This window comes from Spermophilus citellus, assembly GCF_964194105.1.
Source record: "Spermophilus citellus genome assembly, chromosome: 17".
Classification (NCBI taxonomy): domain Eukaryota; kingdom Metazoa; phylum Chordata; class Mammalia; order Rodentia; family Sciuridae; genus Spermophilus; species Spermophilus citellus.
Genome location: NC_138199.1, coordinates 5,816,676 through 5,840,348, shown reverse-complemented (window position 1 = coordinate 5,840,348; position 23,673 = coordinate 5,816,676). Strand labels below are relative to the sequence as shown.

Genomic DNA, 23,673 nt, shown 5'->3' with positions numbered 1-23,673 from the left:
TAGTCCCCCCATTATCAGTGGTTTCACTTTCTGCATTTTCAGCTATCTGCAGTCCAAAAATATTAAATGGAAAATTCCAGAAATAAACAATTTGTAAGTTTTCAATTGTAAGCTGTTCTGAGTAGCATGATGAAGTCTTTCTTGCACAGGCATGATGTAAATCATCCCTTAGTCCTGAGTATCTACACAGTATAAACTAATACCAGTTAACTACGAGGTAGCTATCTGGTTTATCAGACTGAAAAACACATGGTATCAGGAGGGCTCAGTGCTATCTGCATTTTCAGACTTGGCGTCTTAAATGTAGTCCTCATGGATAAGGAGAGACTATTTATACTGAAAATATACAGCTTGTGTCAGAAGAGGTATAGTCTGACAGGGAAGATAGTCATGTAATCAAACAGATGAAATGATGTGTAATAGGAGCTATGATGGAGGCAGATACCAGGAGTACAGTGAGGCATAAAGGATGAAGAGGGTTCCAACAGACACCTCAATAATTAGATATTTAGTGGTGAGGGCACTTTTCAGGTTCACTAGAGGGAGGCTGTTACAGGTTGTGTTAACCCCCAAATACTTTTTTTTTCCAATTGATATCTGTATTCTTTCATGAAAAGCAAAACAAAAAGCCAACCTGGAAAGCAATAGGAGTTAATGATAAGTACTACAAAAATAATCAGAATATTCTTTGAAACTTATAAAATGTTCTTTATTTCCAAAAATATTCTTAAGTTGAGGTGTCCTAACATTTGGTCCCCTTCTCCTTTCCATTTTCTCTCTTTGGGAAAGAGAATGATTGTCTCTCCTATGTTTGTCCCACTGTTGTATTTTGGTAGCAGAAAACTTGTCTGGTTTCACAGATTCACAACTTAAATTTTGCCTCTGGAAGAACCTTACTTGGAGCCCAACCCAATACTTGATTTAGATGAGATTTGGGGTATAGAGTTGATGCTGGAAAGAGTTAAGACATCTGAGGCTGTTGGAATGGGGTTAATGTATTTTGCATGTGAGAATGACATATGTTTTTTGAATCAGAGAGAGGAGTATTATGAGCTGAATTGCAGTCCTCCAAAAGTCAAACATTACAGTCCCTTAGGACCTCACAATATAATTATATTTTGAGATAGATTTGGGGGGGTGGGTACTGGGGATTGAATTTAGGGGCACTCGACCACTGAGGCACACCCCCAGCCCTATTTGTGTATTTTTATTTAGAGACAGGATCTTACTGAGTTGCTTAGCTTCTCGTTTTTGCTGAGACTGGCTATGAACTTGTGATCTACCTTCCTTAGCCTCCTGAGCCACTGGGATTACAGGCGTGTGCCACCTGACCGCGCCCTTTGAGATAGATTCTTTAAAGAAGCAATTATGTTAAAATCAGGTCATTAGAGTGGGATCTGATTCCAATATGACTGGTGTCCTTATAACAAGTCCCCTCAGTGGCAAGCTTGGACATGAACTGCCCTACCCCAACACAAAAACTGCTGCCATGTTTTTCTCATCCAGAGCCCTCTTTGTTTTCTACGGTTCCTAAGTGTCAAAACAGGCTTAAGGGTATTGGCTGTTTATTTACTAGGATTAGCTAAGCTACTGTGATAAATAGACCTAAAGATGTGTTTTGGTTCAAACAAAACAGAAGTTACTATCTCACATGACAGACTATAGCGTTTGCTTTTGATCAATGGATAACCTTCTCCTGTATGGTGATTCAGGGATCCCAGCTCCAATTGTGGTTCTGCCTTACAGCCTAGTTATCATCTACATCTTGCCAGCAGAAGGGGAAATAGAATTCTTAGAAGCCTCCACCAACTGCAGCACACATCACTGAAGGTCACGTTCCACTGGTGAGAAATAGTCACATGCTCACGCTGCAAAGGAGGCCAGGATGTAGACTGGTCTCACACTTTGCTATACCTCCCATCACTGTAATGTGAAAAAAGCATTTGAGAAAAGGTCGACCTTCTGAGAGAACCAAATGACAGGCACTCAGGTGCTTAAAGCCAGCTATATGTCAAGGTGTCTTAACCTTGACTCCATTGGCAAATTCTTTGATGGAGGGAGAGGAGGTTGTCCTGTGTGTTATAGGATGTTTAGCAACATCCCTGGCTTCTACTGCTGATGCCAGCAGTACCCCCCTGGCCCAGGAATGACAATCAAAAATGTCTCCAAACATTGGGAAATGTTCCTTGGGCACAAAATCACCCCTAACTAAGAACTACTGTTCTGGATAACAAGAGAAATGGTGAGAATCTTCTGGCAACTAGATATGAAATGTAATGAAATAACATGCTCACATTTTCTCTTTGTCACTTGCAAAAGTTCAGGGTATTACTGCTAGTTTCTGTTCACAAAATGACTGACAGAATAAGTATTCTAACCTCAAAGTAATCCTGTCTCCTCTTGCTTGGAAACTCTCAGTATCTTCCCATTGCCTATAGGTCATGTCCAGACACTTTGCCAGGCCCTGTAGCCCTCTGAAGTCTCACCTTTGCCCTCTACCCTGTCTGCTGCTGGTCTAGCTCCCCAGTCTGCCCCTCCACACCTGTACCCTCCCCATTCCCACATTGCTTTGAACCCTGAAGAACCAAATGCAGATTCAGGAATGCACCAGCTAGTGTGGGGAAATCAAGCATTGCTCAAATTTCTCCCTCCGCAACCAGCAAAGCTTAGTGACAACATTTTCAGTTTTCAAGATCAGAGCACACGTTACACTTTCCAGAAGTATTCCTGTCTTTCACCGTGGCCACCCAGGAAAAACTGGCCACTTCTCTCATGTCACGGATAGGCCTTTATCACTCTAAACACTTCATAGTACTTTCTTGCACAGATTGCTTAGAGCCCTTCCCAGACCTAAGCTCTCAGGACAATTCATGTATCTTACTCTTTTGGGGAGCCTCGATGCCTGACACAGGATATGGAGAACGTTCATTCAATAAAAGCTTAGTGAAAAAAAATTAACAATAATCTTAACTGTACATGCAGATGCTACCATATGCTATTCCTTTTTTAAAATTTTGGTAAAACACAACATAACATAAAATTTACTAGCACAATTATTTTTAAGTATTCAGTTGTACGGCATGAAGTACATTCATATGTTGTACAACAATCACCAGCACCATTCATCTCCAGAACTCTTCATCTTGCAAAAACAATACTTTATACCCATTAACCAATAATTTCCCATTCCCCCTCTTACCCCAGCCACTGGCAATCACCATTTTACTTTCTTTCATTTCGAATTTGACTGTTTCAGGTATCTCACACAAGTGAAATAACATTTGTCCTTTTGTGAGTGGTTTATTTCACTCAGTATAGTGTTCTCAGGGTTTACTCATGTTGTAGCATGTGTCAGAATCTCCTTCCTTTATTAGGCATGGTGGTGCATGCCTGTAATCCCTGCAACTTAGGAGGCTGAGGCAGGAGGATCATAAGTTGAAGGTCAACCTGAGAAATGTAGTGAGACCCTGTCTCAAAATTAAAAAAAAAAAATGACTGGGGATATAGTTCAGTGGTAGAGCACCCTTGGGTTCAATCCCCAGTACCACAAAAAGGAAGGGAGGGGGATCGCCTCCCTTATTAGACTGAAAAAAGCACATCTTGTATGGATGCACCACATTTTGGGTATTCATTCGTCTGCCAGCGGACACTTGGGTTGCTTGTACCCCTTGGCTATTTTGTGTAAATTTGAGTTGTTTTAAAGTACACATGTTTGTGGTAATTTATCACCTCAGCAATAAGAAACTAATACAAAAAAACCCAATAGAAAAATAGACTAAAGGGGTTGGAATTGTGGCTCAGTGGTAGAGTGCACACCTTGCACATATGAGGCACTAGGTTCAATCCTCAGCACTACATAAAAATAAATAAAGGTATTATGTCCATCTATAACTAAAAAATTTTTTGAAAAAAAATAAAAATAGACTAAAAATATGAACATATATTTAACAGAAAAAAAGGAAATAAATGAGTCACTAAACAGATGAAGCGATAACAAATAGCATCAATTATCTTAGCTTGGGCTACCATAACAAAACATAAAAGGGTGGGAGGTTCAAACAACAGAAATTTGTCATATTTCTAGAGGCTGAAAGTTAGAGAATGCTAGGTTGAGTTCTGGTGAAGACTTGTAGTTGGTTACTTTCTTGTTATATACTCACATGGCCTTCCCTTGGTGAGGTATGGGTGTGGCAATAAGTTCCCTTGATCTCCTTATAAGGTCTCCACAGGGTCTTGTATTATGAAAGACCCAACCTCAAGACCTCATCTACACCTTTTCAAAGGCCCTATCTCCAAATTCCCACACTGGGGATTAAGGTTTTAATATATAAATATTGAGGTATAATAATTATACTCCAGCTCCCCAAAATTCATGTTCTTTCTTTTTGTTTAATTTTTAGTTGTAGATGAACACAATATCTTTATTTTATGTGGTGCTGAGGATCCAACCCAGTGCCTCATACATGCTAGGCAAGTGCTCTATCACTGAACCACAACCACAACCCCAAAATTCATGTTCTTAACACATATGAAATACATTTTTTCTATCCCAATAGCACCAAAAGTCTTAATTCATCCTACTATTAGTTCTAAAGCTCAAAGTTTAATTTACATATCATAAATCAGATTTATGGGTGAGACTTGAAGTATGATTCATCCTAATGACAAAGTCCTCTCCAGCTGTGAACTTCTGAAACCAGACAAGCTATGTGCTCACAAATACAACAGAAGGGAAGTCATAGGATAGACATTCCCATTCCACAAGGGATAAACAGGAAGGAAGGGTTAAAGGGTCCCAAGTAAATGAATACCAGTCAATGGTATCTTGTTATTGCAGCCCAAACTGACTAAGACACCAGTTATCGAGGCAATGCAAAATAAGACCCAAATAAGATTCCATTTTAATTGGCCAAGTAATTGAGAAAAATTAATAAACCTATCAATAACAATACTGGAAGGGAGAAGGGGATTAGATGGAGAGGGATCTCTCATACGATGCTGGGAGTGAGGGGATGTAATATGGTGTAGCCACATTAGAAAACAATCCAGCATTAATTCTAAAGTTAAATAATTTCACTCACAGGGCTATTCCATGTACAATAAGAATGTATAAGAATATTCATAGTAGAACTCTTTATAATAGCAAAACTACAAACAAATTAAATGGCCATTGGTGGGAGAATGGAAAAATAAGCCAAGACACAGACATACAATAGACCATTATACACAGTTAAAGTGAATGAACTATGGTGACATGCAGCAATAAGGATGGTTCTTACCAGTACAATATTAAGTGGAAAACATTGCTCCACAAAAAATTCATACAGCAAGATATATTTTTATACAGTTTTTTATAAAACAACCAAAAGTAAAAATAGATATCCTTTAGGAACATGTACAAATATAATATAACTGCCTAAAAGATGTAGAAGCAGAGGAAAGCCATTGAGGGTGGGATAAAGCAAGATTGAAAAATTAAAATCTAGACCCTAATAGGATCATGTGGGTTCATCAGCTAATCTACCTGTTCATGTGTGTGCACACATGCATGTGAGATGGTCCATAATAAAAAGGGCATGTTTAAGTAGTATAAAGAGAGAAGCTAGGAATGACAAACTCCAGATTCAGGGTGCAATTTACTCAAGAATTAGGAGGGAGAGCCATGGAACAGAAGGGAATGCTTTGGTTCCTTGTCAGCTCTTGTCAGGTGTGTTAACCAGCTTTCTGTTATTATAATCAACTTATAAAGAGGAAAGGTTTTTTCTGGCTCATGGTTTGGGAGATTTCAGTTCATGGTTGGATGGTCCTGTTGCTTTGGAGTCTGCAGTGAGGCAGCACATCATGGTGGAAGCAGAGGAAGCTGCTGACCTCATGGCAGCTGGGAAGTGAATGATAGGAAGGAGCTGGATTCACGCAATCCCCCTCGAGGTCAAACCCTCAATGATCTTCCTTCTTTCCACTAAGCTCCACCTCCTAAAGGTTCTGCCACATCCCAATAGCATCATGGATGGAGGACAAAGCCTTAAAAACATGAGTCTTTGGAGGACATTCAGATCCAAACTATAGCATCACAGACTTGGCTTGTTTTGTTGGGGCAGTGAGTTTATGGTCAGCTATTACGTAATAAACTAAATGACTAAATTAAAGCAAGCCATGCATATAGCAATGAAGAAATAACTAGAGAAGAAAAAAGAAAAGCATGAAGTAAACCTGTCAACAGTTCTCAATGGCACGAAGTGGATAGATCCAGAGAGGTGTCCTCTCAATGGCACTAAGCGGATAGATCTAGAGAGGTGTCCTTTGGGTGCTCTGTTTGCCAGGAGACAGCTCAGACTTCATGGATACCTGGAACCTGAAAGTCAGCTCTCCTGCCCTCCACTGGCCCTCTCTTCCCCAGAGACCATTTCTCTCATCAGCATCTCTGAGCATCTGACAGTATGCTTTCTGGTAAAGGCCTAAGGAGGTATCCTCAAGTCTTCCAGGTTCCAGATGAAGAGCTAAACCAGACATTTGTGATGTCACACAAGTGGTTTACTCGTACTATCCAATTTTCAGACTAACATAGGGGTTTACATTTGTCCCTGGCATATGTCATTGTTTAGGAACCCTGAAATATTTTACCTGGTCACTGAAAAAAGGTACCAAGTATCAGAAGAGCTGATAAAGAGAAAAGTGAGCTAGCTGGAGCAACCTAGACAAGTGGCAGATCTCCCTTTGAGGAGAAAATGAACTTGCCAAATAAAAAAAATGTTCAATGATAGTGGTTAAAACACCATAAGAAAGACTTTATTTAAAACCATTGCCACAATATATAGGGGCCACTGCAACAGGGTCTTGCAGTGAGAGAGAGATATTGGGATCAACTCTAAATTATAGCAGGAGCATATGGGAATTTATAGCCTAGAAGCAGGGTAGATAGAGGTCAGTGGATGGAAAATAACACAGAGGAAACATCAAAGGTAGGAGGGATTCTTGCTGCAGACAGGCCAGGGTGACCAGACATTACCTGGGAATGGTGGAGGAGGAGGAACCTAATCAGATATTGAGGTATCTGATAGATATTGAGGATGAGGACAGGAAGTTCCTTGCTAAACTGACTTAGCAGAGTTCTTTGCTAAAACTGGATTTTACCAGAAAATACGCAGATGGGCCTACAAGAGGAGGAGCCTGACTAAGTTTTGGTCAAGCAGAGAATCTTTGTCATCTAAGAGACAGGGAGCCCTCTGCTGCATATGTGTGCGTGGGGGTGAGGAGACTATTTTCAATGTCCCATCAGGGTCAATACTTTCAGTGACACACTATATTCCTCTGAGTCCAGAAATGGTCTGTACCTTTCAAAATCATAATGACACAGCAGGAGAGAAAAGTTCTCACTGGCTTTCTCCTCATACCCCAGCTCTTCGTGCTCAAAGTATGACCCTTGACCTTCCCTGACAGGTAGCTTCAGCCTGGAAACTGCTAAGCAATGCAGATGCTCCTGACCTACGAAACTCCAGGGGATTCCAATATATCATCAAGCTGGAGAATCGCTAGTTTAAGTCCATCTTATTGCATCCCTGGACCTTCCTGGCTTTACCTTCTTCCTAGACAATATTCCCCCAGGTCATCATTTCCATGACCTGTTGTCACCTATCTGGCCCTACCCCTCTGTCACGAATGCATCAAGAAATTTTAGCAGGGGATCAATCTAATCCCTCACTCATTGGCTCTTATTTTTAATATTTTTTTTTTAGTTATAGGTGGACACAATTAGCTTTATTTTATTTTTTTTATGTGGTGCTGAGGATCGAACCCAGTGCCTCACGCATGCTAGGTGAGCGTTCTACTCTGAGCCACAACCCCAGCAGTGGCTCTTTTCTTGAGCTGCCTGGTGTGCTATAGCAAAACTCATGGCCACATGATACCACTCAGAGTACCTGTCTCCTGACAAGAACTTGACACTGCTCACCATGAAGGCTTGTCCTCTGGCTATCAAATAGCTCCACCCCTCAGTCCACCCTGTGGATCCGCTGCCACCTCTTCCCACATGCCCAGGCCCTGCCTTCTCCCCGACATTATGGCAGGTAGCTTTCTGAATCACTGAAAATAATAAAAATAATATCATGAAGCAAGGATTCCTCCAATTTCTCTTCCATCTGCACACTTATGGGTGTCTCACTTCCTCCTTTTCTGAATTGGTATCAGAGTCTGTCTGAGGCTTATCTGGGGCTCATCTCTCGAGCTGCCCCAGTCATCTCTCTGCCACCTGCATCAGGTCATCAGCCTGGCCTATCACTCCTGTGCTTCCGTCCTGCCTAATTCCTTCTCTGGAATTCAAAAACAAACAGCAATTATGTGACAACATTCTCAAACAAAAAATTTAATATAGAGAGAGCACCTATATTATGTAACATAGTACAGACATGATTTTGAATTCTAGCTCTCTGATTACTACCAAGGAAGTATTGGTCAAATTCTTTATTTTTCCTAAACTTCAGCATCTTCTGTATAAAAAGGAATATCCTAACACCTTTTGAAAGATTATTAAGAATTTGATATTACAAATGTAAAACTTATTGCAGCAATAAAAGCTTGACATATTAAGTAGAAATAGTTTTGATCCACATATCATACATATATTTAATATTTTTATTTAAATATTTATATAATTTGAGTACTCTTTAAGTATCATTAAACATCTTATACTTCAAACTTTTACATCATAAGCAGAAATTGCAGTGAATGCTCCAAGAAAAGTCATGACAAGAATTTCTTACATGCAAGTTTGATGGTGAGAAAAGTCCAATGCTTCCATGATACAAAATTACTAGCTTAAAAGAGAATGATTGACCCAGGCATGATGGTGCTTACCTTTAATCCCAGCAGCTTTGGAGGCTGAGGCAGCAGGATCACAAGTTCAAAACCAGCATCAGCAACTTTGTGAGGCCCTAAGCAACTGAGCAAGACTCTTGTTTTTAAACAAAATATGTAAAAAAAAGGGTGAGATGCTGGGATGTGGCTCAGTGGTTAAGCACCTCCCTGGTACAAAAGTGGGGGGGGAGAATGATTGAGAGGATAAGTCCCAAAAAGGAAAAATACAAATTCAGACCAAAAAAAAAAAAAAAAGAAAAGAAAGAAAGGATAATTCCATGATTCCCTCTTAATAAAATTATGTCTACTTTGAAAACAATCAGTGGCCTTCTAAATTTTCTCAGCTTTCTTATCTTCTCCCTTTTGTTCCTCCCATGCAAACTGATTTCCTGCAAATCATCAGTAGCTTCCACATCAGCAAATCCAATGGTATTTCAGTGCTCTGGATCATTTGGTTGTTTTATTGAGGGTCTGCTCTATACTGAATTCCCGGCATGAAGCCAACAGTGAAAGTGGTCACGAAGTTTTTCCCATGCAACAAGCTCTTATTGAGCTCCTCCAATGTGCCAGGCACTGTGCTATGTAGATACTGATGGACAATGGCATCCACCAATGACAGCCAGGCCCAATAGGACATTATGCAGAACCTGGTATAAGCAATGAGAGTTGGAGAGCACAGGAGATGGACAACTCCTATGGGAAGCAAGGGAATCCTAGAAGCCACCCTGAGAGGTGACACTGAATTTAATCTAATAAAACACAAGGAGGGACTAACCAGTGAGGAGATGAAGAAGGATGGTCTCGGCAGAAGAACAACATGTGCAAATAGTAGAAGCACAGTATGTGCAAATAGTAGAAGCACAGTACCAGATAGGCCATCACAGTCACAAGGCACTATAGTCACATAGAAGAGGACATTGGAGGCATTTGCGGAAGCTTTCCTGAGGAAAGTGGCACGTAACTAAATCATAAGGGATGGCCAGGTATCCATTAAGGAAGTAAAGGACATCCCAGGAAGATAATTCAGTATGTGCAAAGGCACAAAGTATGGTATATTGGGAGAATGACAGATACATACAGATGATGACTTAAGTGAAGGATATGAGGACATAGTTGTACCTGAGGGACATCACTGCCATGTTTAGTAGTTTGGAGTGAAAATGATAGAAATCACTGAAGGAGAGGGCTGGGGATGTGGCTCAAGCAGTAGCACGCTCGCCTGGCATGCGTGCGGCCCGGGTTCGATCCTTAGCACCATATACAAACAAAGATGTTGTGTCCGCCAAAAACTAAAAAATAAATATTAAAGATTCTCTCTCAAAAAATAAATAAATAAATAAATCTTCTTTAAAAAAAAAAAAGAAAGAAATCACTGAAGGAGAGAGAGAGAGCATGTGCACTAGTATAATTTGGATCTCAAGTGTCCCCCAAAGATCTCTGGTAAAGGCTTGGTCCCCCAGTCTGGTGCTACTGGGAGGTGATGAAGGCTTTAAGAGGTGGGGCCTAATGGGAGGTCTTTAGATCCCTGGGGATGTGCCCTTGAGGAAACTGTGGAAGTCTGGCCCCTTCCTCTTTATTTTTCACTTTCTGAATATAAGGAAAGCAGTTTTTATCCACCATGTGCTCCCCATCATTGCCACCCAGCACCCTACCAAAGGCCTAAAAGCAGTGATGAGTCTGTCTGATCATGGATTGAAATCTGTAAAACTATAAACCTTTTCCCTCATAAGTTGATTATCTCAGATGTTTGTGATAGTAACATGAAGCTAACTAATACAAAAAGAGAGAGATTTCCCAGTTTTGAACAACCACTCCAACGGCTATGTGGAAGATGCATCAGAGGAGTGAGACTGGAGGTGGAAAGACAAGCTAGAAAGAAGACTGGGGTGAAAAATGACAGATCTTCAACCAAGGCCATGGCTATAGGATGGGGATATATTTTAAAAGCCAGACTGATGGTAATAAAGTAATACTTAACAATACAAGCTTTCAAGTCTGACAGACCAAAGTATGAATACCAACTCTACCCTTTAATTTTTGTGTGACCTTGGGCAAGTCATCAACCTTAGAATCAATTTCCTTACCTTAGAAATCAGGACAATTGCAAAGCCTAACTTACAGTTGTTGAAAGAATGAAACATATTAAAATGACACAGCCCACCACCAAGCACACAGGAATGCACAGCAAATAATCACTACCATCCTTGGCATCACTAACCAGGTATAAGTCCTGAAACAGCACACAATTTCTCTGGGGCTTCTGGCTTGCTATTCCTTTTTTAGAGGGGAGAGGGTTCCAGGGATTGAACTCAGGGGCACTCAACCACTGAGCCACATTCCCAACCCTATATTGTATTTTATTTAGAGACAGGGTCTCACTAAATTGCTTAGTGTCTTGCCGTTGCTGAGGCTGGCTTTGAACTCAAAATCCTCCTTCCTCAGCTTCCCGAGCTGCTGGGATTACAGGCGTGCACCATGGTGCCTGGCCTGGCCTGCTGTTCCTAACAGGCAGCAGAGACAGGCAAAAGTAGGTTAGGAAGGAGACCCAAAAGAGAATGCGCTCATTTGTTGAGTATGAAGTGCCCACTGTTGGAAGATACAATCTTCTATGGGTCCTTGGCATGCACCATCTTGCTGTGTGGGCCAAGAATATAAGACCCTGACTTCTTTTTACCTGAACCACTTTTCAGGGTTATTTTTGTAGCAAGCAACCTTGAAGGATGAGTTTCCTTAAAGGTGACAAAGAGTAGACGTGCTTACTGCTTCCGCAATAAGCAGTAGATCCCCCAGCTCAGTGTTTCTCAGCTATAACATAAACCAGCATCATGTGGAGCATCCGTCTGGGCTCATTATTTTGCCCCTGAGGATCCTGGAGGCAAGAGGAACTGATGCAAATATGCTGATGCTCATACTACTTGCTGGGCCCTGAGCAATAAAGTTCTAGATCTCTGTCTGGCCCTGCTGTCTTATGTCTTCTGCCAAAAACTGTATATCAATGACAGGTTAATTTATTACTTTATAAGCTGAAAAGAGAGACTTGAAGTCATCAGTATGTGCATGGCAGATAAAACCATCAAATGACATTGCCTAGAGTCAGGTATAGTGGTGCACATCTATAATCCCAGTGACTCAGGAGGCTGAGGCAGAGGCCAGCCTCAGCGGCTTAGCAAGACCCTCTGCAACTTAACGAGACACTGTCTCAAAATAAAAAAAAATTTAAAGGGCTGGGAATGTAGCTCAGTGGTAAAGCGCCCCTGGGTTCAATCCAGAGCACAAATAAGTAAATAAATAACATTGTCTAGAAAGAGGTCTGAGGCAGCACTCTATGTGGCACCAACAAATAAAGGTCAAGGGTAAGAAAAGGAGCTCCAGAGGAACTCAAAAAGGAGACTGAGGGCTGAGGATGTAGCTCAGTGCTAGAGTGCTCGCCTAGCATGCATGAGACACTGGGTTCAATCCTCAGCACCACATACATGTAAAATAAAGATATTGTGTCCACCTAAAACTAAAAAAATGAATACTTTTTTAAAAAGGAGACTGAACTGGGAATGTAGTGGTAGAGCATTTGCCTCACATGCCCTAGGCCCTGAGTTCCACCCTCAGCACTGCAAAAATAAAGAAGGAAGGAAATCTAGAAGAGAGTAGGTCCCTACAAGCCCAGGGAGTAGAGTTTCAATCAAAACAGAGTAGGTAATAAGATCAAATGCTTCTTAAGATCCAAGTAAGATGAAGACTGAAAGTGGCCACTGATTTAGCAACTAGGTCACTGGCAAGAAGAATTTCAGTGATGTGCTATGACCAGAAGTCAAACTGAAGATATGAATGGAGGCAAAGAAATGTAACAATGAACATAAGGTATTTCTAGAAATCTTGGCTGAAAAGGAAAGTGAGGGCAAATGAAACTCTTTGTTTGTTTTTAGTTTTTGCAGTTGGGGATCAAACCCAGAAAGAACCCTGTGTATATACAAAGCAAGCATTCTCCCACTGAGATGTATCCCCATTCTTGAATAGAGGTGTGTAATTTGAGTGATCATATATTGAGAACAGAAAAGGAAAACAACAACAACCAAAAAAAAAAAAGTTAAGAACAAGGAAAAGGAGGACGGATTCAAGATTCTGAAGGAGAGGCGAGGAAGGCCATTCAGACTCCAGGTGAAAGGCTGGTCTTCCCCCATTGAGATGGCATTTGCCCCAACCACACACCCTCAAGCAGGCCAACCTGCTAACTCAGGTTGTATGGCCCATATGGTCTGTCTTTAGGTGAGTGGTGCCCTATCACTACGGAGAGACTTAGCAGGTTTCCTTAATGGCCATTTTGCTGGATGTCCAGCAAGCCCAACATAAAACACAGACAGTATTTCCCAAACTGGATTCTTTTTTTGGTACCGGAAATTGAACTCAGGGACACTCTACCACTGAGCCACATCCCTATTTTGTATTTTATTTAGAGACAGAGTCTCACTGAATTGCTTAGTGCCTCACCATTGCTGAGGCTGGCTTTGAACTCAGGATCCTCCTGCCTCAGGCTCCCTAGCTGCGGGGATCACAGTCATGCGCCACCATGCCCAGCCAAACTAGATTCTCTTGCCAACAGGTATGTTCTGCATACAGGTAAATTTAGAAACTATTACTCTAAACTCTATAAAAAGCCAGTTAGTAGGAAGACTGAGTGTGCTCTGCCAGCAAGAATGGACCTTTGGAGCCAGGCGTGGTGGCACATGCACACAATCCCAGTGACTCAGGAGGATGAGGCAGGAGGATCACAAGTTTGAGGGCAATCTGGCATCTTAGCAAGACCTTGTTTCAAAATAAAAAATGAAAAGGGCTGGGGACGTAACTTGGTGGTAGCGCACTTTTGGATTCAATCTCCAACACTAGACATACCCAAAAAATAGATCTTTGGAAATGGGAAGAGAAGTCTGCTGGGGAGATATAAGGTCTCACCCTCAAGGTACTCAGGATAGACAAAAAAGGCTCCTGGAGAAGATATTATGATGCACCAAGTAGGAAAATTAACTCATATTTGCTGGATATCTCTGTGAAGTTTTGTATTGACAAAATTTTCTCCTTGGCCAAACTTAAGTTCCTGAAACTTCTCTTAGGCCCATCTATGCACTTCTTTGTAAAATTCAGTTTTAGCAAAAAACCTTGCAAAGTTAGTTTACCAAGAACTCTGCATATCTGATTCCTGCCCACCCCCATATCAAATCACACTCAATATCTGATCAGGTTCCTCATCCTCCACCATCCCCCCAGGTGATGCCTGGCCACCCTGGCCTATCTTCAGCAAGAATTCTGCTGGATCCGTTTTGCCAGAATCCCCCTTACCTCTTAGTAATTTTTCATCCACTGACACCCACCCCCACTCTCCTCCGTTAGCTTTAAATTTCCGCTTGTCCATGTTGTATTCAAGTTGAGCCCAATCTCTCCCTCCCATTGAAAAATTCCATTGATGACAATCATGAATAAAGTCTGCTTTACCACTCTTCACAAAGTATCATTGAATAATTTTTTTTCTTTAAAACGATCCACCTATTTTACTCTCCCAATTCTTGAGGCAGACTCAAGGACTTGCCTGGTACTCTGGGCTTAGTAAGTGATGGAGTTCAGTTCTCTAGATTTGAGATCTAGCTCTCCTGCCCATACAGTTCAGCTATCCTTAGACCTTAAAGCAGCACCTAGGGTCTGGGCTAGAGAAGGGTCACACAATTGCCGACCCCTCTTGCAGCTGAGACCAGAGTAGCCACCCAGGCCTGCCAGGGTAGCCTGTGGTCTGTCAGAGAAGATCCCGATGTACCTTAGCCTTCTTAGTGGCAGGTTCATTATTGACTTTCCAAGTACCATCAGCTCCCAGGGTCCTGATTCCTTAGAGTTGGGTCTGGAAGAAGTGGCCGGGGAAGAAAGCAGCAGTGAATCTATTTGCAAGCATCTCTCTCTTTGTTGTACTGGAGAGTAAGAACAAGAGAAGAAGGGAATTCCTCACACCTTTCCAATCCAGATCCTTTGAGAGTCTGATGGAAGCAACACAGCCTCTCCATAAAAGGGCGCGCGCGCGCGCGCGCACACACACACACACACACAGACACACACAACACACAACCGTTTACTGAGTTTCCAAGTTCACACACCAACCACCACCACCCTCGACCCCCAAACAGGCCAGGCCTCTAAGGAGCATACATCAGAATCACCCAAGATGCTAACTAAAAACGCACATCTCCAAGCCCCACAGCGATTTTCATTCAATTGGTCTGGAGCAAGGCCTGGGAGGCTAGGCTTTTGACCTGCGCTTCGGAGGATTTTGGCGCTGTTGTTCACTAGAGCCACTTTTGAGAAAATCGACTTTGGGGCTGAGAGGCAGCGCCCTCCCCCATGCTCCAAACTTTCCCCACCGAGCTGGCGTACCAACCTCCTCCCATTATCTCCCGCGGGCCTCAACCTCGCCAGGGGTCGTGGAAACCTGTGGGAGACCCTGTGCAACTGACCCTGCCGCCTGCCCGCCGCCTGCCCGTCGCCTTCGCCACAGCGCCACGACCCCGGGAGGCGCAGTGCGGCGGCCGCCAGGGGGAGCAGTGCCAGGGAGGGAAATACAGGGAGGGGGCGCCCGGCCACTCCGAGCTCGGAGCCCAGCGGCGGGAAGGAGGTAGAGCGAGTCAGGGAGGAGGCGCGCGGCGGCGCGTAGCCCGGGCGCGGGGGCGGAAGCCGGGGGCGGGGCGGGCCGGGCCGGGGCGGGGCCCGCGGGCTGGTGGCGAGCTCCCGGGGAGCGCGCCCGGGAGCGAGGAGGGAGGAGCGAGGGGAGCGCGGGCAGCCGCCCGCCCCCGCCCCCGCGCCGCCCGCACGCAACAGTTCCCCCAAAGTTGCAGTCCGGGAGGCGGGCGCGCTGGGGCAGCCGAGGGGCGGGCAGTCGGCTGGGGACGCGGCCTCGCGGCCCAGCGTGAACAGTCCCAGCGAACGGCGGCGGCGGCATGGGCACCCGGCAGACCAAGGGCAGCCTGGCGGAGAGGGCCAGCCCCGGCGCGGCTCCCGGCCCCCGTCGGGAACGGCCCGACTTCTGGGCGTCGCTGCTGCTGCGCGCCGGGGACAAGGCGGGGCGCGGCGGCGCTGGGCTGCCCCCCTACCACCGGCGCGTCGGCATGGTCCAGGAGCTGCTGCGGATGGTGCGCCAGGGACGGCGGGAGGAGGCGGGGACGCTGCTGCAGCACCTGCGCCAGGTGAGCGCGGGGAGGGGGTCAGAGGACTAGCCGGTCCCAGGAGCGCCCCGCCCCTTCCCGGGGACGCCCGGAGCTGCGAGGGGCACCGCCCAGGATCCCCCTTGAGCGAGGATGGGGGCCCGCCTGGCAGCAGGTGCCTCGGTGCTCCAGCTGAATTTGGGGCCTCAGGGTAGGGTAGAGGAAAGCTGGCTGGGTGAGGCCCGCTGAAGTGAACCTGTTGGACCAATATTTGTTTCCGCTTATTTCCTCCGCAGATCTCCAGGGATAGTTAGTGGGAGGGGATTCAGGGATGCGTGCCTGGTCCAGGGCTCTTTTCTTTCTCTCTACCCATTGGTCATCACCCTCTGCCAAGGGTCCTCGAGGAATGCACAATTGTCTGCTGACCCTCACCTGCTGCCTACTGAGGAGGAGTCCAAGGGCATGGCCCTAGGGCTAATAAGACACCCGGTCCCTAGGTTGTTTACCTACCTGAATTGTGGTTCAAGAGTTTCATCTTCCCCTACTTTGATAGGTCCTCAGGGAGCGCTTGTCAAAAGTCTAAAGCCTGTAGATACAGGAGCTAGGTTTGGTGTACTGGCCAGCAGGAACTTCAGGAGGCTGCTGGACTCTGCCTTCAGCCTGGTCCTGTCTCACTGGTTAGGGAAAGTTCTGCAGATCTGGCTAGTTCCCTCTGTTTGGGGGCTGCCCTGGGCTTGATGGTGTCACCTCTTTGGCTTGTTTTTCTTTCTCATTTCTTTTTGAGGAAAGGGGTGGCTTATGCTATGGATTTTGGTGCATGGGAAAGAGGCAGGAGAATGCAAAGCTGCCCTGTGAATTGCCAGACAGGTTGTCTTGACCTGGCCTCCAGGGGTAAACATGTCCAAGCCCCATATTCCTGCTAGATTGACCCCAGTAGAGATGCATATGGGAGAGGGGGAACCTCAGGTGACCTTTGTGAGGTCCTCCCATTACTGATGAAAGAGGCTATAGGAGCGCCTTCTTGAGAGGAAGATCCACATCTCTCCTGGATTCCGTAGCACCCCCCGCGCCCCCCCCCCCACACACACACACACATTTTTATATCTGGTGAAGTGTTACCCTGGAGTGTAATGCATGCACTGCACAAAGAAAGGGAAGCAGTGTTTTGGGGACTTGGGAAAACATGAGGCTTCTACCGTTGCCTCTGCTTTTCCAAGCAACATCCAGAAAGATGCCCCAGACACTGCTGGATCCGCAGGTGCCTTCCCTAAATTGAATCATCAAAGAAAGATGACATTCCATACCACTTAACTTCAGCGGCAGCTATTTCTCTTTGTCTCCTGAATTGGAAATCAACATGAGGCCTTTATGGTAACTCTTTCATTTCAAACAGAATAATGGATTTTCCAGACCAGCATATCTCATTTGCACACTAGACAGTAAGAAGGCTTTACTGATCACGTGCTGTTCCCTGGTCGTGGGAGGGGTGCTTTGGGAGATCCACAAACCCTTCTTAGGGGTTAAGAGAACAAAGTGAAGCCAACATCCTCAAGCTCCAGTTGGAGGCCCACAGGAGGAGGCTGGACTCAGTCTGCAGATTTGGGCTCCCCACTGCTCCCAGGATCCTTGACAGGGAGCATTTCCTCTGCATGTGGGTCTTACCGGTCTGCTGCCACCCTCAGTGGCAGGACTGGGAGGGCTGGTGGAGGAAAGTAGGGGTTAATCAGACTTCCCCTCTTTTCTGGGGCTCCCTTGACCTCTGGCTGATGGATGAGGGCTGTGGGTCTAGAGGGCTGCCCCACATTGCCTGGAATGTAGGGATCAGGACCCCTCCAGGAAATGGTAAATGGGCCCTGGGCAGTGTGGGAGGGGAGCCCAGCAGTATCCAAATGTCCATGACAAATGAGAGGGGTTTTCTAGGGCTCTGAGACCCACGGGAGTAATGTCCTGCTGAATTTGTGCTGCACACTGAAGTGGCTCTTTCTCTCAAATTGTATTCCATTTCCAATTCCCTCCTCTAATCTGGAGGTACTGATGTTCAGAAAGGGATGATCAGTCAGTGAGAGACGTGAAAATGTGCAGGATCTCGAGGGTCAGACCAGGGAGAACTTGTTCTTAGCACAGTAGGCAAAGATGGTGTTCCCACAGTGCAGGGTGCTCAGTCCCTCCAGGATGCTGTCTGGGATCTTGAGGAACAGGGTCAGGGAGCCACAGCAGCCAGGACAGTGATGATCACCCCATTTGCATAACATGTTCTCCTGTGTTTGACAACGTGTTTGGTGTCCAAACGTGTGTATGTTCAGAGCATGCACAGAGTTGGAAGGGACTCAGGTCCTTAATACCTGTAGTTCTCAACCTCTTTTGAGTCCTTGATCTTCCTTTTTTTTTTTTTTTATCGGGGGAGGGGAGCAGTAATTGGAGATTCGACGCAGGGGCACTTTATCACTGAGCTGTATCCCCAATCCTTTTTATTTTTTACTTTGAGACCTGGCCTCACTAAGTTGTTGAGGCTGGTCTTGAACTTATGATCCTCCTGCCTCAGCCTCCCAAGATGCTGAGAATATGCATGCGTCACCACACCTGGCTGGGTCCTTGATCTTCCTGAGACCCTAGAAAAGCTATACATACTCTTCCTAAACACATGCACCCCCATACACACAGTCCTGAAAGGCATTTCAGAGGGTTCCCAGAGACCCTAAACACGAGCCTAAATTCCAACTCACTGCTCCAGTCTGATAGCTCCGTTCCCCCTGTTGTGTGATTTGCTTCAGACAGGGGATATAGAAGCAGGGACTCAGAACCCTGTGTGGAAATTCAAGATGGGCTGATGGATCGTGGCTGCTGGTGCCATCCCTGAATGCCCCTCTTTTATGTCTAGGATTTGAAGAATGCTTCTTTGCTTGAAATCTCTCCAGCTTGCCACTTGCTGGAAAGGTATCAGGAAGCCTTTCTCAGAATTCAAGGGTGCAGGCAGGATGCCAATTAGAGAGCAATCCCCTTCCCTTTAGGGGTAGTGTAATTTGAGAATAGCTTGGGGCCAGGGATCAAGCCTAGGTGGCTTAGTCTGCTGTAACCTCAGACCACAGATAACCTCTCTGAGTTGTGCTTTCTTATCTCCCAAAAAAAGGGGATCTTGGGTACTGATCAGATCAAATGCTAAAAAGTATGTGAAATTGTGTTGACACTGCCAGTCAAGACATATTCTGAGCCAGATGCAATAGCACACATAGAAACCCAGTTACTTGGGAGTGTGAGCCAGGAAGATTAGAAATTTGCTACTAACCTAGGCAACTTAGTGAAACTCTGTCTCAAAAAATAAAAAATTGGGGGCTGGGGCTGTAGCTCAGTGGTAGAGCGCCTGCCTCACACATGTGAGGCACTGGGTTCAATCCTCAGCACCATATAAAAATCAATAAAGATATTGTGTCCAAGTACAACTAAAAATATTGGGCTGGGATGTGGCTCAATCGGTAGCGCACTCGCCTTGCATGCGTGCAGCCCAGGTTCGATCCTCAGCACCACATACAAACAAAGATGTTGTGTCCGCCGAAAACTAAAATAAATAAATAAATACTGTAAAAAAACAAAAAATAAAATAAAAATATATTTAAAAAGCAAAATAAAATAAAAAACTTAAAAACAGACTGCTCAGTGGTAGAGCACTTGCCTAGCATGGGTGAGGCCATAATTTTAATCCCCAGCACTGCAATAAATAAATAAGGCTTGTTTTCACAGCAACCATAATAAGAAATAGGAAAGTGGGTCTGGGGCTATGGCTCCGCAGTAGTGCACTTGCCTGGCATGTGTGAGGCACTGGGTTCGATTCTCAGCACCACATATAAGTAAAATAAAGGTCTATCAACAACTAAAAAATATATATTTTAAAAAAAAGAAATAAGAAATAGGAGAATCTGCCCTACTTGGGATATAGCTAGGCTAGAGACAGGGTCATGGCATCCTTTCCTTTCTGAGAAGTTTCTGGATTCTCTCTACCTGGTCAAGGTTTAGTATGGAGCAGAAGTTTGGAAATGGTCTAGAGATTTCTCCTGGGGACAAAAAGAAGCTACTTTGGAGAGAAAGTCCATTCCGATCCTGTTCCCTATGCCCCCTCTCCACAGGCCTTCCCCTGTGCCAGATGGCTCTCGAGGCTGGGTCTCAGGCTTGCCATCTCTAAGGAGTTTTGGGGAAAGAAATGACCTTCTGTCATGGAGAGAAGGTGAAGGGCTAGGCTCCTGGAAGATGGGGTGTTGTCTCATCAGCCCATCAGTTTCTCTTCAATCCCCCAAATTCCACACTGGGAACACCACTGTTGAATTCCTCATGGAACACCAGAATAAGAGGTCTGTTGCCCTCTGTCACCGGTTGCCCATCTCTACATGTTCACCAGCATCCCTACTAGGTTGGTCAGCTTTCTGTTAGTGTGACAAAATATCTGAGATCACTGACTTATAAGGAGGAAAGTTTACTTGGTCTCACAGTTTCAGAGGTCTCAGGCCATAATTGCAGGGCCCCATTGCCACTGGGCCATAATGAGGCAGAACTTCATGGCAGGGAGCATAAGGCAGAGGAAGCTGCTCACCTCTTGTCAGCCTGAAGCAAAGAGACACAGGAAAGCTTCAGAGTTGCACTATCCCCTTTAAGGACATGCAGCCAGGGATTGGAAGGCCCCCGATAAGCCCCACCTCTTAAAGGTTATACCGCTTCCCAGTAGAGCCATGTAACACTCATCTAAGGCATTGCACCTACTTTTCCATAAAGAGAATGTGATTGGGTTGGTTTACTGTCAATATAGCACACCTCTCCTGGGCAAAGCTGTTCCAGTGTTAGCCTGCCCGGCCTCACCCAGCAGTGTGGTTTGGACCGGAATTCCTGATGCTGTCTGCTGTCCAGGATAGCTAAACTGGCTTCACTCTGTGCTTGAGAGCAAGAGCCACATCAGCCAAAGCAAAAAAGAATCACCCAGGACTTCAATGTCGTGCATGTCCTAAGAGGAGTGAATAATGGAGGCCCTCTGGTGACTCCAGGTCTCTCCTACCTAGAGATAGAAAGATTAGCAGGATGACCTTTAGAGGTGACCTTTTTCCTCCTACACCCTGGCTAAGAAAATCTCTATAGGTGAGTTGGTTGGAAGGCCACCAGTCACTGAGCAGGGAAGTCTCCACTCTTGGCCTTGCCCTTATTCTTCCTCCACCTTAGAGTGCATTTCCTATTTCTGTTTAGGTACTACCACCCTGGGTGTCATTTAATCATCTATACACAGTCTTTCCCCTGCTGACCATTAAAGTCTTGTGCTTCCTGAGGATGTAGACCTGCCACCACCATTGACCATGGAATAATATGGAAAACCTGCAGTCTTGGGATTTTCCTTAGTAAGTCTGTGCTCCGTGAAGATGTGTACACACGTCTCCCACCACTGCCATCGTGGTGTGTCCTCAGAAAGTGTTTGGGTGACCTAGCTACCGCTGTGGATCTGGATGCTGATTTACCTGGGTGTTGTTACTATCATGAGATTCTGTGTTTGCTTTCCAAGTAGCTCGATTTCCGGGAGTGATATCTGCGGGGCCTGGTTGTTCCTGGCAGCCTGCCAGGCGGTGGTGTTCTTGGAGAGAGGAGTGGCATGGTGCCTGGCCTTGGTGGCACTGCAGGATTCCAACTGGCAGGTGCAGTCTGGGGCCCGTGCTGAGGTGGCAGGAGAGAAAGGGAGCCTGGTGGAAGAACCGGCCTCCACCTTCCTGATCTGTTCCTGTGCTGAAGCATATGTGTTCCCTCCACAAAGGAATCTTCCTTTTTAAAATTCACCGCTCTCCATGCGTGCGGCCCGGGTTCGATCCTCAGCACCACATACCAACAAAGATGTTGTGTCCGCCGAGAACTAAAAAAATAAATATTAAAAAAAAAAAAAAAAAATTCACCGCTCTGACTGAGCTGAATCCAGACATTTCCAATGATAAAGATACGGAAGGATTCTGAGGTCAGGGCCTGCTTTATTGGTTTCCAAGGCTCCGGGGACATCAGCCAGGGACCTGGCAGTCTCTGTAGTGACCTTGCATGATCCCAGGGCCTGTGACTGGGCCAGTTATCCTGGCTTCAGAGCCTGGTGGGGCAGGGGTGGAGGTTTTTTTCCTGAAACAAATACCACCTCCTCAGAAAGGACCAGAAACTGATTTGTCATTTCTCTTCAGCCTCTGCCTGTGGATGTCCAGGGTGCTGCATGGCCTCTCTCCTATCTCCTCCAGTGTCATTTCATTTCTAGGTTTGCTTTGTTGGGGCAGAGGTCATAGATCAGGTACTTGAAACATGGTCAGTATTCAAGAAATCCTTACAGACTAGATTTTCCATGTCTCCTCAGCCACACTTCTGCTGGCCTCTGTCCCTGGAGATCCAGCTCAGGAGCCAGCTGTGTTTGGATCAGACCTCTTAAGTGTTTCCACCCTGAGCACAAGCCAGGGTAGCTCTCCCACACCTGCAGGTCCAGGGGTCTCCCCACTCCCGTGCTCAGGTGCCAGCGTCTGCTCCTACATCCTACCACCTTCCGCAGGCAAGAGGCTCCTTGCCAAAGGCTTCTCCCCCTGACTTGTGTCTCTCCCCAGCTTCCCCATCAGGATGCCCAAGCTGTGCCGTCAGCATTGGAGGAGATCCCCTCCCTGAAATGGGGATCTTCAGACAGCCCTGTGGCTCCCTTTCCCTACCAGGAACACCACTGCAGGTGTCACAGGAGAAAACACACACACACACACACACACACACACACACACACACACACACACGCTCCATACCCTGGCTGGTCCTGTCCGTGTTCTTGCCATTCACCTTTGTCTCCTCGGGCTGCTATAACAAAACACCAGAGAATGGCTTATCAAGAACAGAAATTGAGGGCTGGGGGCTGGGGCTCAGCAGTAGCACACTTGTCTGGCATGTGTGAGGCACTGGGTTCTGTTCTCAGCACCACATCTAAATAAATAAAATAAAGGTCTATCAACAAACTTTAAAGAATTAATAACAAAGATTTATTTCTCACAATCTAGAGTCTGGAAGTCCGAGATCCAGGTGGCGTCGGCAGATTTAACATTTGGTGAGGCCCGTGTTCTGTCTCACAGACGTGCCTTCTTGAGTGTTCTCACATGGGAAGGAGCAGAGGTCTCCCTGGGGCCTCTTGTTGTAAAGACCCTGATCCCGTTCTGGGGGCTCATGACCTCATCCCCTCCAAAGGCCCTATTTCCTAATACCCTCACCTGAGAGGTTAGGACTCCAACATACAAACTCGAAGGGGAAGGGCCACAAACCCTGAGATCTTCCACTATCTTGTCCTCTTCTGCTAAGAGAAACTGGCAAGGTTGGGGGATGGGCCCCGTTATCTAGAACAGTGCCTTCAATTGCTGTATCTGGGGCTCACCACTACTAGAAGAGACCTTGGCACGCCAAGCAGGGGTGGAGTCCCCTTTTTACAGCGCCTGCTCTCCTCCCCACCACACCCACCCTGGCCCTGAGCAGTGCCCACGTGGCTCCCTGGGAGCATTTCCCAGCTCTTTTTTTTTTGTTGTTGTTGTTGTTTTTTTACTTTTATTAGCTCAGACTCCTGGCTGCTGCAGCCATATGGAGTTCTGCCGACAGCTGCTGCTCAAAGGGATGTGGCATTTTGATGTTTCTAACTTTA

At 45.6% G+C, this 23,673-nt stretch overlaps 1 protein-coding gene across 2 annotated transcripts in view; it reads left to right on the top strand.

Annotated features, from left to right (window-relative positions):
• The first annotated feature begins 15,574 nt into the window (after positions 1 to 15,574).
• Positions 15,575 to 23,673, top strand: part of LRRC75A (leucine rich repeat containing 75A) — a 42,901-nt gene continuing 34,802 nt past the window's right edge. The window contains exon 1 of one of the 2 annotated variants that reach the window (XM_081271515.1): positions 15,575 to 16,061. In XM_081271515.1, coding sequence (XP_081127641.1) covers positions 15,816 to 16,061 — 246 coding nt within the window. In that variant the 5' untranslated portion in view covers positions 15,575 to 15,815. The remainder of the gene's footprint in view (positions 16,062 to 23,673) is intronic. The other variant, XM_081271514.1, reaches the window with a different exon arrangement.